This window comes from Daucus carota, chromosome 3 (genome assembly GCF_001625215.2).
Source record: "Daucus carota subsp. sativus chromosome 3, DH1 v3.0, whole genome shotgun sequence".
Taxonomy (NCBI): domain Eukaryota; kingdom Viridiplantae; phylum Streptophyta; class Magnoliopsida; order Apiales; family Apiaceae; genus Daucus; species Daucus carota.
In genome coordinates this window covers 9,503,544-9,521,404 of record NC_030383.2, presented here as the reverse complement: position 1 = coordinate 9,521,404, position 17,861 = coordinate 9,503,544, and the positions used below count along the sequence as shown (strand labels likewise).

At 35.4% G+C, this 17,861-nt stretch overlaps 1 protein-coding gene across 3 annotated transcripts in view; it reads left to right on the top strand.

Annotated features, from left to right (window-relative positions):
• The first annotated feature begins 1,668 nt into the window (after nucleotides 1–1,668).
• Nucleotides 1,669–17,861, top strand: part of LOC108214465 (uncharacterized) — a 36,950-nt gene continuing 20,757 nt past the window's right edge. The window contains exons 1-36 of one of the 3 annotated variants that reach the window (XM_064090445.1): nucleotides 1,673–2,825; nucleotides 3,645–3,740; nucleotides 3,827–4,017; nucleotides 4,090–4,171; nucleotides 4,250–4,319; nucleotides 4,761–4,819; nucleotides 5,243–5,403; nucleotides 5,755–5,850; nucleotides 6,198–6,425; nucleotides 6,509–6,944; nucleotides 7,634–8,051; nucleotides 8,167–8,307; nucleotides 8,376–8,437; nucleotides 9,473–9,639; nucleotides 9,825–9,921; nucleotides 10,042–10,183; nucleotides 10,593–10,736; nucleotides 10,928–11,019; nucleotides 11,140–11,281; nucleotides 11,381–11,464; nucleotides 11,810–12,255; nucleotides 12,376–12,517; nucleotides 12,617–12,700; nucleotides 13,044–13,211; nucleotides 13,601–13,742; nucleotides 13,842–13,925; nucleotides 14,253–14,417; nucleotides 14,603–14,705; nucleotides 14,810–14,961; nucleotides 15,487–15,654; nucleotides 15,840–15,938; nucleotides 16,047–16,198; nucleotides 16,294–16,380; nucleotides 16,753–16,905; nucleotides 16,999–17,187; nucleotides 17,308–17,449. In XM_064090445.1, coding sequence (XP_063946515.1) covers nucleotides 10,089–10,183; nucleotides 10,593–10,736; nucleotides 10,928–11,019; nucleotides 11,140–11,144 — 336 coding nt within the window. In that variant the 5' untranslated portion in view covers nucleotides 1,673–2,825; nucleotides 3,645–3,740; nucleotides 3,827–4,017; ... (11 more) ...; nucleotides 9,825–9,921; nucleotides 10,042–10,088 and the 3' untranslated portion in view covers nucleotides 11,145–11,281; nucleotides 11,381–11,464; nucleotides 11,810–12,255; ... (13 more) ...; nucleotides 16,999–17,187; nucleotides 17,308–17,449. Of the gene's footprint in view, nucleotides 2,826–3,644; nucleotides 3,741–3,826; nucleotides 4,018–4,089; nucleotides 4,172–4,249; nucleotides 4,320–4,760; nucleotides 4,820–5,242; nucleotides 5,404–5,754; nucleotides 5,851–6,197; nucleotides 6,426–6,508; nucleotides 6,945–7,633; nucleotides 8,052–8,166; nucleotides 9,640–9,824; nucleotides 9,922–10,041; nucleotides 10,184–10,279; nucleotides 10,367–10,569; nucleotides 10,737–10,927; nucleotides 11,020–11,139; nucleotides 11,282–11,380; nucleotides 11,465–11,809; nucleotides 12,256–12,375; nucleotides 12,518–12,616; nucleotides 12,701–13,043; nucleotides 13,212–13,600; nucleotides 13,743–13,841; nucleotides 13,926–14,252; nucleotides 14,418–14,602; nucleotides 14,706–14,809; nucleotides 14,962–15,486; nucleotides 15,655–15,839; nucleotides 15,939–16,046; nucleotides 16,199–16,293; nucleotides 16,381–16,752; nucleotides 16,906–16,998; nucleotides 17,188–17,307; nucleotides 17,450–17,861 lie in introns of all 3 variants that reach the window. The other 2 variants (XR_010290385.1, XR_010290386.1) reach the window with 2 other exon arrangements.

The following is a 17,861-nucleotide window of genomic DNA, read 5'->3' as shown; positions in this document are numbered from 1 at the left end:
CATGAGCACACTAACAACGACAAAAAAAATAGAATGGTATATACATATTTGGACTGGTGAGTCGGAGGTATTGTTGGAATATATTGTACTTGTTAAAAACTACAATGATATATAACAATAACTAGTGTTTAACATGGTATGTATGTATCGAGTGGTTATTTTGTTTGAAAATCATGGCATTCTATCGTAAAAACTTGCTCCTGCGCCGAAGCTCATCTCCCCTGTCAAAAAAACCTCTCCCCATGCAAAAGAGTACATACTTCTTCAAGATAATCTTGCACATTATTTTCTGAGAGCAAGCCGCTTTTTGATGGCACTAAACATATCTTTCACTCTCTTTTAGCTTACTTTTCCCTCTCGTTTATATTTCCTTTAATTTTTAATCTTAAAAGAAAAATAGAGATGTTACCAATTTTAACAGCCTCGTAAATTTACAAGTCTCAGAACATCTGGATACAATTAAAAGTTTTTTTTTTTTTGTCATAAGACACATTCACGTGAATGAATTGTACCGAAATACAATATCCGAAAGGAAATGGCTTCTTTCCATCAAGAAAAGTTTTTATCTAACCGAAAGGTATGCAGAGATGTCCCCCGGAAATTTAGATAAAGAACCCCTCAATGTCGAAAAGAAAACATCCGAAGGGCAGAACAAACCGAAGATGAAAAGAGCGAGAATTTCATTCACCAAAGTCCACTGTCTAACCGAAAGTCATGCATATATGTCCTCGGATATTTAGACCGTGAAACTTTAGTGCCTGAAAACAAAACAAACACAAAGACACAAAATCCACAGAAAAAAGGGAAAAGAAAGGAGGAAAAGAAGGCAAAACATAATCCGCGAATGAAAAAAGACTGAGAAAAAATCATTCACTATAAACCACTTTCCAACTCGAAATTCATGCAAAAAGTTCCCGGACCGAAAAATAGTGGAAATTTAGTGCCTCGACAGCCCAAATAAAGATACACGAAGTTTGCGGGCGGAAGAAAAGAAAAAGAGGCAAAAAAAGACTCGAGATTAATAAAAGCCTAGGCATTCATTTACTAAAGTCCACAATCTAACCAGAAGTCATGCATGCATAGCTGTCCCCGGACGTTTAGGTTGCGAGAAACACCCAACCACTAAGGCAACAATTCATTGGAGGAAAAAGAAAAGAGGGCCAAATAAGATCCGCAAATGGAAGACCAAGAGAAAACAAACAATAAAGTCCACCATCTAACCGAAAAATATGCATGGAAATTCCCAGACAACTAGAGAGTGAACTTTACAGAGTCTGAACACCCCAAAATGGGATTCAAACCGAGTAATGACGATTCCTATTTATACTATTCATACGATCATGATAATTATTTCCATTAAAAAAAAGGAGAATTTGGATGATGATGTATAAAGATATGTGTGTTTTACAATTACGTGTAAAAAATCAAAACAATTATTATTTTAGAATGAAGGGAGATAAAAAATATGAAAATATAAATAATATTTAACTAAGTTACATAAAATTCTTTATAAAATATCGGGTTATATTACACATGCTAACCGGAGGACTGTAAAAAGAAAGCAAAAAAAAAAACGGAATAAATCTAAGATCACTATTTAGCCGCAGGATTAAAATAGATCGAACGGCTAGAATTTGAAATTAATGGTCTCTCGCTGCTATAAATAGAACCAGCTCATTAAAGAAACGTTACTCTGTTCATAAAGAGAGAGAGTTAGGGGGAGAGAAAGAGTTGCGGAGAGTGTCAGAGTTAGAGAAAGAGTTTGAGGCATAGAGTTGGAGAGAGTCAGAGGGAGAGTTGGAGGAAGAGAGATGCAGAGTTGGAGAGAGAGGCAAAGTTAGAGAGAGAAAGAGGCTGAGGAAGAGAGAGAGTCCGAGAGAGATTGAATTAGAGAGAGAGAGAGAGTGATTTAGATGCACAGAGCTACAGAGAGATGCAATTATTATATCATTATTCAATTTCTTGATTTCTTGATTTCTTGTTGTATGTTTGTGGTTTTGTTAATTGTTAATGAGTTTGGGATTTGAAGAAAACGGGGTTCAAAGATTTGTGTTTGTGTATGAATCATGTTGGATTTTCTTTGAGTTGTTGCATCTTTAACAGGCTCTGTTATATATATATATTTTTTTTGGGTTTGATGTTTATAATTGATGGACTCGTAGTGGATAAAGATAATCTTTAGCGGGGTTTATGTATGGGTATTATTTGTCTCTGAGTGTGTTTTATATGGGTATTTGAATGTGTTTTGCTTTAATTTTAATGGAAACAGATAAATTGTAGTGGGCTTCTTTCATGTGTGTATTAGTGAGTATGGGGTTTCTGGTGTGTGAATATTATATGTTTGATATCTGTTTTCTTGCTTCCGGCCAAATCACAGGAGATTATTACTGGCTAAGCCTGTTCACATAATTTCTTGATTATAGTCGGGTCAGGTTGGGTTGCCTTCATTAGGTAATTTTATGTGCGTGTGTGTGTTGAGTTCTCTCTTCTGGATTAGTTTGATTCGAATCGAGAATTGTGTTTGTAATTATGTTTTTGACCTTTGTTGATGATGAAGTACTTCTAATCTGAGTTTGATTTAGATTTTTTCTTGTAGAAAATAATATATACATTAATATATTGTTAGTAAATTTATTTCATGTGGTTGTTTGGGAATTTCAGAGTTAATACTTTGATTTCTGTATTGACAGTTGGTGGACAAGAATCCATATAAGGCAATTTATATTTTGAGGACTGTGATAAATGTTGGTGATCGAGTTGATAGATCTTTGAAAGACATGGCAATTGTGATGAAACAGTTGGACGGACCCGATGAGGCGATTCAGGTAATTAAGTCTTTCAGACATCCTTTGTTCTTCTGAATCACGACAATCTCTTGACAACGTACTCCTTAAATCTGGGATTTGCTTTTGTTTTTAAGGCAGTATCATCTTACTTTCCCTTGTGTTTGTGACTATCTATGCTACTGGAAATTACTGTTAGGATGTTCAATATATTGAAAGATGGGAGCATTTTTCATGTCTTGCATTATGCTTAAGGATATTAATCTTGAGTATATACATGGCTAATTGAAGTTTGGATGACTGTTTACTGTAAAATGTTCTGGCACTCAAGGCATAAAACATGATTTTATAAATACCATATGTGTCAAATTCCTTCTAAACAATTGGTTGTTCCAGGATATATTTCTCAGATGTAGATGTAGATTATACTAGGATAGCGGAGGTAATTGCTATTATATTCATGTAGTTGTCGATGTGTTGAAATATTAATAAAATTTAAACAGTCTTTGCGGGAAATTGTTTTGTTGTCTCAAGCAATCTAAATATGTAATTTTGAACTAGATAATTTCAAGATGCTTCTTGAAAATTTAACAATGATTTGGTATTGCTAATGCACTAGTTATGAATGTACAAGTCATGTAGAAGTATGTAACTTAAAATGAGGCTATGATGCATTCATCAGTAAATATATATTTGAAGAGTGCTTACTTAATTTTAAGCTGATTTCTGGCTGTTTGATTCATCTGTGACAGTGATGGATGGTTTTTAATACTATCCTGGGCCTTCTAGGTTCTTTTAATATTTTGTACGTGAATTTTCGTAAAGTTTGCTTATTCATTTATTGCAACTTACTCTGCATAGTTGGGTTACAAATCACTATAAGTGGATTGTCTTGAAGCTTGCATATAATGAGAGATATCTGACCTTTTGTAATGTGATGGAAGAATTGAAATACAGGTATACACAGTTCTTTTATAATTTTTTTTATATAATAATTCCTTCTATTTTATAAAAGAAATTTAATTATTTTTGCCCTTGCTTAGATACGAGAGAGAAGTAAATCATGGACATCGATCAGCGACTAAACAATCTTAGAAGGAGATCTACCACCATCTTCTGTACTGGTACTTTGCATATCGTCCGTCCAGACAAATACCGAGGCAATGACCGAAAATATCTCTAACTCACATGGAGTTGATAAAAGTACAGTTGCAAATGTGGAATTAACAGATAGGTGGTAAATGTTCTACACTTCATTTAATTTTTACTCACCTAACCATAAAGCTCAGAGTTATTTACTTCATAGGTCTGCAGTGAATGCGGTACTGGATGCACCATTGTCTAAGAAGCTGGCCTCTGGGATACTGTTTGTCAGACAAAAACATAAGGTGTTTCAGTTATTTTTTTTATCCATGTATTTTTGCAGTTTAGTATTAAATTCATTTTTTCTGAATTCCCATCATTAGTGCTTATGCTGTCTGAAGATCCTCTGGAACAGGACTATGTGGCCGGGCTAGCCCAGTTTCACATCTCGAGGTAGTCCCTAAATGTTCATTTTAAAATATAAGACTCGAGTTTATTCTTTATGGTTTCCCAAATCCTCCTTTCTTTATAATTAGGCGCCAAGCATAGTCAGCTTAGTTTTGCACATTAATGGAACTTACCGAAGTCATTGGGCTCCTATAAACATGATCAGAGTTATACTTGTAGCATTTTTTCTCAAAGTTCACACATTGAACAAAGTATGTATAATCAGGTAAGAGTGGATGTGCTTCGCTCGCATTTTACTGTATCGAGAGGGTTGGAGTAGTTCCCATCACATTTGTCGGAATATAAAGAATATAACTTGTTCTATATTGGGAAAGGTTTATTTTACTGCACAGTACTTTGGTCGAAGTCCCATTCGAGTAATAGTATATAAATTATCTGTTAAAAGGTAAGAGCTTTGCTATCTATTAATTGCACTTTAAGTGACAGGGAATACACTAAAGATCTGAGAGGATGGAAGCTAATATGCAGCAGCTACATAACTAAAGGTGAGTTTTATTTAAATTATCTTGTGAACAGGGAATCAGCTAAGCTAGTTACTTTATTAACATATACAGACCAATTTGTATAGTAATCTTAATTAGTTTAAACTGAGTCATTTTTTCATAATTGAATTTTAGAACTGTTTGAATTTTTAATTTAGTTTTTATTAGAGTAAAAATATGTTGAGAATTTAGACCTAATTGGTCAGTTAACTTGTTGCTAGTATTATGTTGATTTTTCTTGTTCCTGTCATTCTTAACTTTCATGGTCATAAATTTGAACTTTGAAGCTATGTGACAGCCATCTGGGAGTGAGCTATTAGATTATTGCTGTATATAGTAACTATGTTCTTGACATAAAACTGTTCCCAGAGACTCTACGTTGATATTTTTTATCTATGTGTTTACTTAACCTCTAGATTAATGCAGGCGCGGATGTTGCAGAAGGAGTTATGTCTGAGTTACAGAAGGTAGATACAGTTATACTTATAAACCACAGCCGTAAAAAAGTGGCAGAAATCTTGAGATTCTCTAAGCATCCGCTGAACCAGAAATTCTGATAAATGGGATGAGTTACCATGAAATTAGAGGTGTGATTTTATATGTTCGTTACATGGTAATGTAAATGTAAAACAGTTAATTGAATATGATTGGTACGATTAAGAAACAAGGCAGTCAAACACGTATCAATCTACTAAAGAAGCCTTTGAAAATCTGGTCTAAGTGGGAACTGGGAGGGATGTCACCCCAATTATGAGATTCATTGTAGTTTGGTTAACCACTAAAATTGGTCAGGAGAAGTGTTGCCCACGAAAAGGCTTAATTACGTTTTGGAACCCGACTGAGCAACACTATTCTCGGTCTTCTAGGTTCCTTTTATTTTTTATGTGTGAATTTTCGTAAAGCTTTCTTATATATTTATTCCAACTTACCCTGTGTAGTTGGGTTACAAATCACTATAATTGGATTGTCTAGAAGCTTGCATGCAATGAGAAATATCTGACCATTTAAAAAGTGATGGAAGAACTGAAATGCAGGTATACACAGTTCTTCTACAATTTTTTTTTACATACTTCTTTTTATTTTATGATAGAAGTTTTGGAATATTTTCGCCTTTGCTTACGAGAGAGATGTAAATAATGCACATCAATCAGCAATAAAAACAATCTTAGAAGGAGATCCACCACCGTCTTTTGTACTAGTACTTTGCATATCGTCGTCCAGACAAATACCGAGGCAATGACAGAAAGTATTTATAACTCACATAGATTAGATAAAATTACAGTGGCCAACATGGAATTAACAGATTGGTTGTAAATGCCTTCTACATTTCATTTGATTTTCAATTACCTAACCATAAAGCTCAGAGTCACTTACTTCACAGGTATGCAGTGAATGCTGTACTGGCACCATTGTGTAAAAAGCTAGCCTCTAGGAAACTGTTGGTCAGACAAAAACTTAAGTTGTTTCAGTTATTTTTTTTTTATCCATAATTTCTTGTAGTTAAGTTTTAAATTCATTTTTTCCGAACTGCCATCCTTACTGTTTATCTGGTCTGAGGATCTCAGGAGTAGGACTATCTGGCTGGGCTGGCCCAGTTTCACCTGTCGAGGTAGTCCCCAAAAGTTCATTATATATAAGAAGAATCGAGTTTATTCTGTATGGTTTCCTAAATCCTCCTTTCTTTATAATTAGGTGCCGAGCACAGTCAACATGGTTTTGCGCATTAATGGAACTTGCAGAAGTCCCTGGGCTGCTGATCGTTTGGGTTTTTATAAGCATTATCTGGGTTATACTTGTAACTTTTTTTCTCAAAGTTCTAACGCATTAAATGAACTATGTAAAATCAGGTAAGAGTGGTTGTGCCTCCCTAGCGTTTGACTGTATAGAGAGTGGTGGAGTAGTTCCCTGCACATTTGTCGGAATAAAAAGAATATACCTTGTTCTATATCGGAAATGGTTTATTTTACTGCACAGCACTTTGGTTGAAGTCCCAATCGAGTAATAGTATATCAAATATCTGCTAAAAGGTAAGAGCTTTGCTATCCATTATTTGCATGTTAAGTGACAGGGAATGCGCTGAAAGATCTGAGAGGATGGAAGCTAATAAGCAGCAGTTACATAACCAAAGGTGAATTTTATGTAATGTATCTTGTGAACAGGAAATCCTTTAAGCTAGTTAATTTATTAACATATACAGACAAGTTTGTATAGTAATCTTAATTACTTTAAACTGAGACATTTTGGCATAATTGAATCTTAGAACCGTTTGAATCTTTAATTTAGTTTTATTAGAGTAAAAACATCTTGAGAATTAAAAATTGAAAGGTCAGTTGACTTGTAGCTGGTATTATGTTGATTTTTCTTGTTCCTGTTGGTTCCTGTCGTGCTTAAGTTTGTTGGTCATGAATTTGAAGCTATGTGACAATCATCTGGGAGTGAGCTTTATCTTATTGCTGTAAAATGTAACTGTGTTCTTGACATAAAATTGTTTTCAGAGACTTAGGGGCCGTTTGGGCGAGCTTAAAATAATTGCTTCTTGCTTAAAATAAAGAAGTGAAGTAGAAGTTACAAGCAAGATAAGACTTATAAGTGATTAAAGTGTTTGTGAAAGAAGCAGAATTCAAAGAAGCAGAATTCATAAAACAAAAGCTAGTATTCTCAGCTTTTTATAAGTGTTTCTTGATTTTTTACGCGCACGATACGCAATAAGTGCTTCTAACTTATAAAGTCGGAAGCCGGCTTTAAGTCTTAGCCAAACACACCCTTAATGTTGATATTTTTTAAATACGTATTTACATTACTTGTAGCTTAATGCAGGCGCGGATGTTGCAGGAGTTATGTCTTAGTTACAGAGGGCGGATGCAGGTATACTTGTAAAAAGTGACGAAAGTGAAAAAGCGCAAAAAATCTTAAGATTCTCTAAGCATCGACTGAACCAGAAAATCTGATGGCTGGATGAGTTCAAAGCAACTAAAATCTTTGTCTGTTTATCAAACTAGAGCTTCTTTGTAATGTTAATGTAGAAAAGTTAAATTTATATTTGGTATGATTTGGAAACAAGGAACTCAAACATGCATCAATCTACTAAAGAAGCTTTTAAAAATTCTGGTCTAAATGGGAGGGATGTCACCCCATTTATGAGATTGATTGTAGTCTGGTTAACCACTAAATTGGTCAGGAGAAGTGTTACCCGCGAAAAAGCTTGCTTCCGATTTCAAACTCGACTGAGCAACAGGTGATTACAAGTGCACCCTGCAGTATATATTACTACGTCAATTTATCCCATAGATTTTCTCTTTTCTGCCGTTTATTTCTTTTTTCAGATTCTTTTGAGTTTCACTAATTCTCAGGTGGATTTACTCTGTGCGGTTGCAGAAGTTAGAGTTGGTTGAAGGACATGCATACGCTGTTTCAGGGATTGTAGCATTTAGTTATGGTTCAGGTACCACCAAAAGGCGGTAGTTATTTTCCTCGGCCATTGAACAGTATCAGTAAGTCCCATTTTCTTTTGACCTGCCTCTAGATCCTTTATCTAGTAGGTCACAACTGTCCTGGGCAGGCCTGTTTCAAACCGCGGAAACCTGTATTGTTGTACATTTTCGATGAAGTTCCTCTCTCCAGGTAACATTTCTCCCTATCAATGCACAACGTTTAATTTTACAAAGGGACTATATTTGCTATCTCACATGTTCCATGGGATTCTTCAGCGAATTTGATATTGCTGGACTTGTCGTTTTAATGGCCAGGGGTGTAGGCAACTGCTAATAAAAAAAAGCAATGGGTTTTCGCGACCATTTACTCAGTGCATAAATCACATTCCAAAAGACCATCAAATGAATTGTTTGTAATTAGCTTGTGCACACCAACTAGTGGCCATGATTTATATCTAACAATCAGCTATAACTTTGTGGGATCAATTGTGACTTTGTGAGCTAACGATAGCACTCTACTTATACACATTATTTCCTTGCAAGCAATGGAGGCTGTTGTATTATATGTGTTTATAATGTAATATTTCTTATCATACATTTTGCAAATTAATTTAATCTTACAAGAAGTAGTAGGTACTATATGTCATCAGATGGATAAGAGAAACCCATTCCTCTAATTAAATAAGTAAACTCATATGGAGAATTATGTATAATCAATTATTTAACTGTATGCTAATTGCGTCCCTAGTACTACTTAAGCTATAAAGTGCTTAATATAGGGTTTAATTAATTACAAGATAAAGTTAAAAAGATTGGTATCACTTAATATGACGATATCAATATGACTCATTACCAAGTTTGAACCGCTTAGTATGACAATGTGACTCATTTTCTCAGGACTGATGGAGCTTTATTTTTTATCCAACTGTACATATAACATGATTGGTGCCACTTTATAGTTGATATGACAATATGACTCATTGACTGAGGAGTGATAGAGCATTCTGTCAAGTTATATGTACATTATACAACATGATTATTCAATGTCTATTATTAACCTCGTCGTCTGTATGTTTTGAATTGTTTTAATATACGTATTCTATAAAATGAGAATTCTACAGGCATATGGATCTATTTAAATAATAAGTTCTCATTTCTCATTTGTTCTGGTCGAGTGTATGTAATAGGAGTTCCTTTAAAACTAATTACGTAAATGAATTTGCAGGTTGGTTTTTGTAATATCATTAGGAGAGGAAATGACCTAATGAATCATATCTGGGTGGCAGCAATCACAAAAATTTGGACTACTGCTTAGGTTATGAACATAGACATTACATTCGCCGAGAAGGTGCTGCGGTTGCTTATCAAAAGCAAGCTGAAGTTTCAAGATTGGTATGCATAGTATTATCCTGTTACAGTATGTGTGCTTCTGGTTTCCTCTTCACTCATTTTAATACCCATTTGAATCTTGTTGTGGTTCTTGGAAACTGTTGAGAAACTCAAACAAAATATTTTTATCGATTCTTTTGATTAGATAAATAATTATCCTCTCAATGTTATTCTAATTGTACTTCTAGATGCTAGCTATGGCATATAGCAAAAAGTTACAACTAATGGAGCTCCCCAGCTCGACTTTTTCTGTTTGCTGCATACCATTTTGTGGCATCTTGTGTAGTAAGTATACGTACTATGAACGTCAACCATATCTATATTCTTTAAACTCTTTATATATAACTCTCTCCTTCTCATGCGTCTAATACTAATATAAAACTTTCTCCAATTAATAATTTGCAGGATGAGGAACAAACAAGGCTTTACTTGTCCTGCATTTGGCTCACGAAATGCTTCACAGCGCAAAGAAACTTATCCTGCAACATGTATGGAGAAGATCTAGATCTGCTCAAATCTTTAGACAGAACTTTCATGTAATTTTGAGGTAATTTAAACTAGGGGGCTTTGATCTATTTGCATTTCTGGAAATATCAGTAACATCATATATCCATCCTTTTATTCGTATTTTATATTCAACCAGCAAGCAGTCTTATTATTGAAGTCCAGTACCAGAGGAATGTGATGCATATTTGGCAAAAGAAGCTAAGAAGATGTTAACCGTAAACAAGTTAGTTCTCATAGAAATAGCTTGCACCAGATCAGCCCATGATCTCTTTATGATAAGTAGGGGTGGCAATATGAAACCCGACCGAACACGAATTCTGGTCCCCAGACATGTCTTTTTATTAAATACATATATTTCATATGAGTTCTGGTCGAGTGTAAGCAATAGGAGTTCCTTTAAAACTAATTACGTAACTGAATTTGCAGGTTGGTTTTTGTAATATCATCAGGAGAGGAAATGACCGAATGAATCATATCTGGGTGGCAGCAATCACGAAAATTTGGACTACTCCTTGGGTTATGAACATAGACATTACATTCGCCAAGATGGTGCTGCTGTTGCTTCTCAAAAGCAGTCTGAAGTTTCAAGATTGGTATGCATAGTTTTATCCTGTTACAGTATGTGTGCTTCAGGTTTTCTGTTCACTCACTCTAATACCGATTTGAATCTTGCGTGGTTGCTGGAGACTGTTGAAAAAATCAAACAAAAGATTTTTATCTATTCTTTTGATTGGAAAAATAATTATCCTCTCAATGTTATTCTAATTGTACTTCTAAATGCTAGCTATTTGGAATATAGCAAAATGCTACAACTAAAGGAGCTCCCCAGCTCGACATTTTCTGCTTGCTGCATACAATTTTGTGGCATCTTGTGTAGTAAGTATACGTACTATGAACGCCAACCATATCTATATTCTTTAAACTCTTTATATATAGCTCTCTCCTTCTCATGCTTCTAATACCAATATAAAGCTTTCTACAATTAATCATTTGCAGGATGAGGAACAAACAAGGCTTTACATATCCCGCATTTGGCTCACGAAATGCTTCACAGCGCATAGAAACTTATCCTGCAACATGTATGGAGAAGATCTAGATCTGCTCAAATCTTTGGACAGAACTGTCATGTAATTTTGAGGTAATTTAAACTAGGGGGCTTTGATCTATTTGCATTTCTGGCAATATCAGTAACGTCACATATCTATCCTTTTATTCGTATTATATATTCAACCTGCAGGCAGTGTTATTATTGAAGTCCAGTACCAGAGGAATGTGATCCAAATCTGGCAAAAGAAGCTGCGAAGATGTTAACCGCAAACAAGTTAGTTCTCATAGAAATTGCTTGGACCAGATCATCCCATGATCTCTTTATGATAAGTAGGGGTGGCAATATCAAACCCGACCCAACACGAATTCGACCCGCAAAGTATGAATTCGGGTTGGAGTTTATCAGGTTTGGGTCGAATTCATGTGGACCCAAAATCAACCCGGAAAAAGGGTCATTTTCGGGTTGGATTCGGGTTACCCGATATTGACCCGAAATTATGTATATTATATTATAATATAAAAATCTTACTTATAAGAAGTACATATATTTAATAGGAGTTCTGGTCGAGTGTATGTAATAGGAGTTCCTTTAAAACTAATTACGTAACTGAATTTGCAGGTTGGTTTTTGTTATATCATTAGGAGAGGAAGTGACCGAATGAATCTTATCTGTGTGGCAGCAATCACGAAAATATGTACTACTACTTAGGTTATGAACATACATTACATTCCCCGAGATGGTGCTGCTGTTGCTTGTCAAAAGTGGGCTAAAGTTTCAAGAATTGTATGCATAGTGTTATCCTGTTACTGTATGTGTGCTTCTGGTTTTCTGTTCACTCACTCTAATACCGAGTTGAATCTTGCGTGGTTCTTGGAGACTGCTGAGAAACTCAAACAAAAGATTTTTACCTATTCTTTTGATTGGAAAAATAATTATCCTCTCAATGTTATTCTAATTGTATTTCTAGATGCTACCTACGGCAAATAGCAAAAAGTTACAACTAATGGAGCTCCCCAGCTCGACATTTTCTGCTTGTTGCATATAATTTTGTGGCATCTTTTGTAGTAAGTATACGTACTATGAACGTCAACCATATCTATATTCTTTAAACTCTTTATATATAGCTCTCTCCTTGTCATGCGTCTACTACTAATATAAAGCTTTCTACAATTAATCATTTGCAGGATGAGGAACGAACAAGGCTTTACTTATCCTGCATTTTTCCCACGAAATGCTTCACAGCGCTAAGAAACTTATCCTGCAACATGTATGGAGAAGATCTAGATCTGCTCAAATCTTTGGACAGAACGGTCATGTAATTGTGAGGTAATTTAAACTAGGGGGCTTTGATCTATTTGCATTTCTGGCACTATCAGTAACTTCACATATCCATCCTTTTATTTGTATTATATATTCATCCAGCAGGCAGTGTTATTATTGAAGTCCAGTACCAGAGGAATGTGATGCATATTTGGCAAAAGAAGCTACGAAGTTGTTAACCGTAAACAAGTTCGTTCTCATAGAAATTGCGTGCACCAGATCATCCCACGATCTCATTAAGATAAGTAGGGGTGGCAATATCAACCCCGACCCTACACGAATTCGACCCGCAAAGTATGAATTCGGGTTGGAGTTTTTAGGGTTTGGGTCGAATTCGCGTTGACCCAAAATCAACCCGGAAAAATAGGTCATTTTCGGGTTGAATTCGGGTTCCCCGATAATGACCTGAGTTATGTATATTATAATATAAAAATATGACTTACTTATAGAAGTACATATATTTAATAGGAGTTCTGGTCGAGTGTACATAACAGGAGTTCCTTTAAAACTAATTACGTAACTGAATTTGCAGGTTGGTTTTTGTAATATCATTAGGAGAGGAAATGACCGAATGAATCATATCTGGGTGGCAGCAATCACGAAAAATTTGGACTACTCCTTAGGTTATGAACATAGACATCACATTCGCCAAGAAGTTTCTGCTGTTGCTCCTCAAAAGAGGGCTGAAGTTTCAATTTTGGTATGCATTGTGTTATCCTGTTACAGTATGTGTGCTTCTGGTTTTCTTTTCACTCACTCTAATACCGATTTGAATCTTGTTGTGGTTCTTGTAGACTGTTGAGAAACTCAAACAAAAGAATTTTATCTATTCTTTTGATTGGAAAAATAATTATCCTCTCAATGTTATTCTAATTGTACTTCTAGATGCTAGCTATTTGGCATATAGCAAAAAGTTACAAGTAATGAGCTCGACAGCTCGACATTTTCTGCTTGCTGCATACAACTTTGTGGCATCTTGTGTAGAAAGTATACGTACTATGAACGTCAACCATATCTATTCTTTAAACTGTTTATATATAGCTCTCTCCTCATGCGTCTAATACTAATATAAAGCTTTCAACAATGCAGGATGAGGAACGAACGAGGCTTTACTTATCCTGCAATTGTCTCACGAAATGCTTCACAGCGCAAACAAACTTATCCTGCAAAATGTATGGAGAAGATCTAGATCTGCTCAAATCTTTGGACAGAACTGTCATGTAATTTTGTGGTAATTTAAACTAGGGGGCTTTGATCTATTTGCATTTCTGGCACTATCAGTAACTTCACATATCCATCCTTTTATTAGTATTATATATTCATCCAGCAGGCAGTGTTATTATTGAAGTCCTTTACCAGAGGAATATGATGCATATTTGGCAAAAGAAGCTACGAAGATGTTAACCGTAAACAAGTTAGTTCTCATAGAAATTGCTTGTACCAGATCATCCCATGATCTCGTTATGATAAGTAGGGGTGGCAATACTAAACCCGACCCAACACGAATTTGACCCGCAAAGTATGAATTCGGGTTGGAGTTTATCAGGTTTGGGTCGAATTTACGTTGACCCAAAATCAACCTGGAAAAACGGGTCATTTTCGGGTTACCCGAAATTATGTATATTATATTATAATATAAAAATCTGACTTATTTATAGAAGTACATATATTTAATAGGAGTTCTGGTCGAGTGTATGTAACAGGAGTTCCTTTAAAACTAATTACGTAACTGAATTTGCAGGTTGGTTTTTGTAATATCATTAGGAGAGGAAATGACCGAATAAATCATATCTGGGTGGCAGCAATCACGAAAAATTTGGACTACTCAGGTTATGAACATAGACATTACATTCGCCAAGAAGTTGATGTTGTTGCTCCTCAAAAGAGGGCTGAAGTTTCAATTTTGGTATGCATAGTGTTATCCTGTGACAGTATGTGTGCTTCTGGTTTTCTTTTCACTCACTCTAATACCGATTTGAATCTTGTTGTGGTTCTTGTAGACTGTTGAGAAACTCAAACAAAAGATTTTTATCTATTCTTTTGATTAGAAAAATAATTATCCTCTCAATGTTATTCTAATTGTACTTCTAGATGCTAGCTATTCGGCATATAGCAAAAAGTTACAAGTAATGGAGCTCGACAGCTCAACATTTTCTGCTTGCTGCATACAACTTTGTGGCATCTTGTGTAGTAGGTATACGTACTATGAACGTCAACCATATCTATATTCTTTAAACTGTTTATATATAGCTCTCTCCTCATGCGTCTAATACTAATATAAAGCTTTCAACAATGCAGGATGAGGAACGAACGAGGCTTTACTTATCCTGCATTTGTCTCACGAAATGATTCACAGCGCAAAGCGCCGCAAACAAACTTATCCTGCAACATGTATGGAGAAGATCTAGATCTGCTCAAATCTTTGGACAGAACTGTCATGTAATTTTGAGGTAATTTAAACTAGGGTGCTTTGATCTATTTCCACTTCTGGCACTACCAGTAACTTCACATATCCATCCTTTTATTGTATTATATATTCAACCAGCGGGCGGTGTTATTATTGAAGTCCTTTACCAGAGGTATATGATGCATATTTGGCGAAAGAAGCTACGAAGATGTTAACCGTAAAGTAAACAAGTTAGTTCTCATAGAAATTGCTTGCACCAGATCATCCCATGATCTCGTTATGCTAAGTATGGGTGGCAATACTAAACCCGACCCAACACGAATTCGACCCGCAAAGTATGAATTCGGGTTGGAGTTTATCAGGTTTGGGTCGAATTCACGTTGACCCAAAATCAACCCGGAAAAACGGGTCATTTTCGGGTTGAATTCGGGTTACCAGAAATTATGTATATTATATTATAATATAAAAATCTGACTTATTTATAGAAGTACATATATTTAATAGGAGTTCTGGTCGAGTGTATGTAACGGGAGTTCCTTTAAAACTAATTACGTAACTGAATTTGCAGGTTGGTTTTTGTAATATCATTAGGAGAGGAAATGACCGAATGAATCATATCTGGGTGGCAGCAATCACGAAAAATTTGGACTACTCCTTAAGTTATGAACATAGACATTACATTCGCCAAGAAGTTGATGCTGTTGCTCCTCAAAAGAGGGCTGAAGTTTCAATTTTGGTATGCATAGTGTTATCCTGTTACAGTATGTGTGCTTCTGGTTTTCTTTACACTCCCTCTAATACCGATTTGAATCTTGTTGTGGTTCTTGTAGACTGTTGAGAAACTCAAAAAAAAGATTTTTATCTATTCTTTTGATTAGAAAAATAATTAATCTCCCAATGTTATTCTAATTGTACTTCTAGATGCTAGCTATTTGGCATATAGCAAAAAGTTACAAGCAATGGAGCTCGACAGCTCGATATTTTCTGCTTGCTGCACACAACTTTGTGGCATCTTGTGTAGTAAGTATACGTACTATGAACGTCAACCATATCTATATTCTTTAAACTGTCTATATATTGCTCTCTCCTCATGCGTCTAAGACCAATATAAAGCTTTCAACAATGCAGGATGAGGAATGAATGAGGCTTTACTCATCCTGCATTTGTCTCACGAAATGATTCACACCGCAAAGCGCCGCAAACAAACTTATCCTGCAACATGTATGGAGAAGATCTAGATCTGCTCAAATCTTTGGACAGAACTGTCATGTAATTTTGAGGTAATTTAAACTAGGGGGCTTTGATCTATTTGCATTTCTGGCACTACCAGTAACTTCACATATCCATCCTTTTATTGTATTATATATTCAAGCAGCGGGCAGTGTTATTATTGAAGTCCTTTACCAGAGGAATATGATGCATATTTGGCAAAAGAAGCTACGAAGATGTTAACCGTAAACAAGTTAGTTCTCATAGAAATTGCTTGCACCAGATCATCCCATGATCTCGTTATGATAAGTAGGGGTGGCAATACTAAACCCGACCCAACACGAATTCGACCCGCAAAGTATGAATTCGGGTTGGAGTTTATCAGGTTCGGGTCGAATTCACGTTGACCCAAAATCAACCCGGAAAAACGGGTCATTTTGGGGTTGACTTCGGGTTACCCGATATTGACCCGAAATTATGTATATTATATTATAATATAAAAATCTGACATATTTATAGACGTACATATATTTAATAGGAGTTTTGGTCGAGTGTATGTAACAGGAGTTCCTTTAAAACTAATTACGTAACTTAATTTGCTGGTTGGTTTTTGTAATATCATTAGGAGAGGAAATGACCGAATGAATCATATCTGGGTGGCAGCAATCACGAGAAATTTGGACTACTCCTTAGGTTATGAACATAGACATTACATTCGCTAAGAAGTTGATGCTGTTGCTCACTTGCTCCTCAAAAGAGGGCTGAAGTTTCAATTTTGGTATGCATAGTGTTATCCTGTTACAGTATGTGTACTTCTGGTTTTCTTTTCACTCACTCTAATACTGAGTTGAATCTTGCGTGGTTCTTGCAGATTGCTGAGAAACTCAAACAAAAGATTTTTATCTGTTCTTTTGATTGGAAAAATAATTATCCTCTCAATGTATTCTAATTGTGCTTCTAGATGGTTGCTATTTGGAATATAGCAATATGCTACAACTAATGGAGCTCCCCAGCTCGACATTTTCTGCTTGTTGCATATAATTTTGTGGCATCTTTTGTAGTAAGCATACGTACTATGAACGTCAACCATATCTATATTCTTTAAACTCTTTATATATAGCTCTGTCCTTGTCATGCGTCTACTACTAATATAAAGCTTTCTACAATTAATCATTTGCAGGATGAGGAACGAACAAGGGTTTACTTATCCTGCATTTGTCCCACGAAATGCTTCACAGCGCAAAGAAACTTATCCTGCAACATGTATGGAGAAGATCTAGATCTGCTCAAATCTTTGGACAGAACTGCCATGTAATTTTGAGGTAATTTAAACTAGGGGGCTTTGATCTATTTGCATTTCTGACATTATCAATAACGTCACATATCGATTCTTTTATTCGTATTCTATATTCGACCAGCGGGCAGTGTTATTATTGAAGTCCAGGACCAGAGGAATGTGATTCTTAATTGGCAAAAGAAGCTACGAAGATGTTAACCGGAAACAATTTAGTTCTCATAGAAATTGCTTGCACCAGATCATCCCATGATTTCTTTATGTTAGGCAAGTAGGATTGGCAATATCAAGCCCGACCCAACATGAATTCAACCAGAGAAGTACGAATTCAGGTTGGAGTTTTTTGGGTTTGGGTTACCTGATATTGACCCGAAATTATTTATATTATAATATAAAAATGTTACTTATTTATAAAAAGTACATATAATTTAACAGGAATT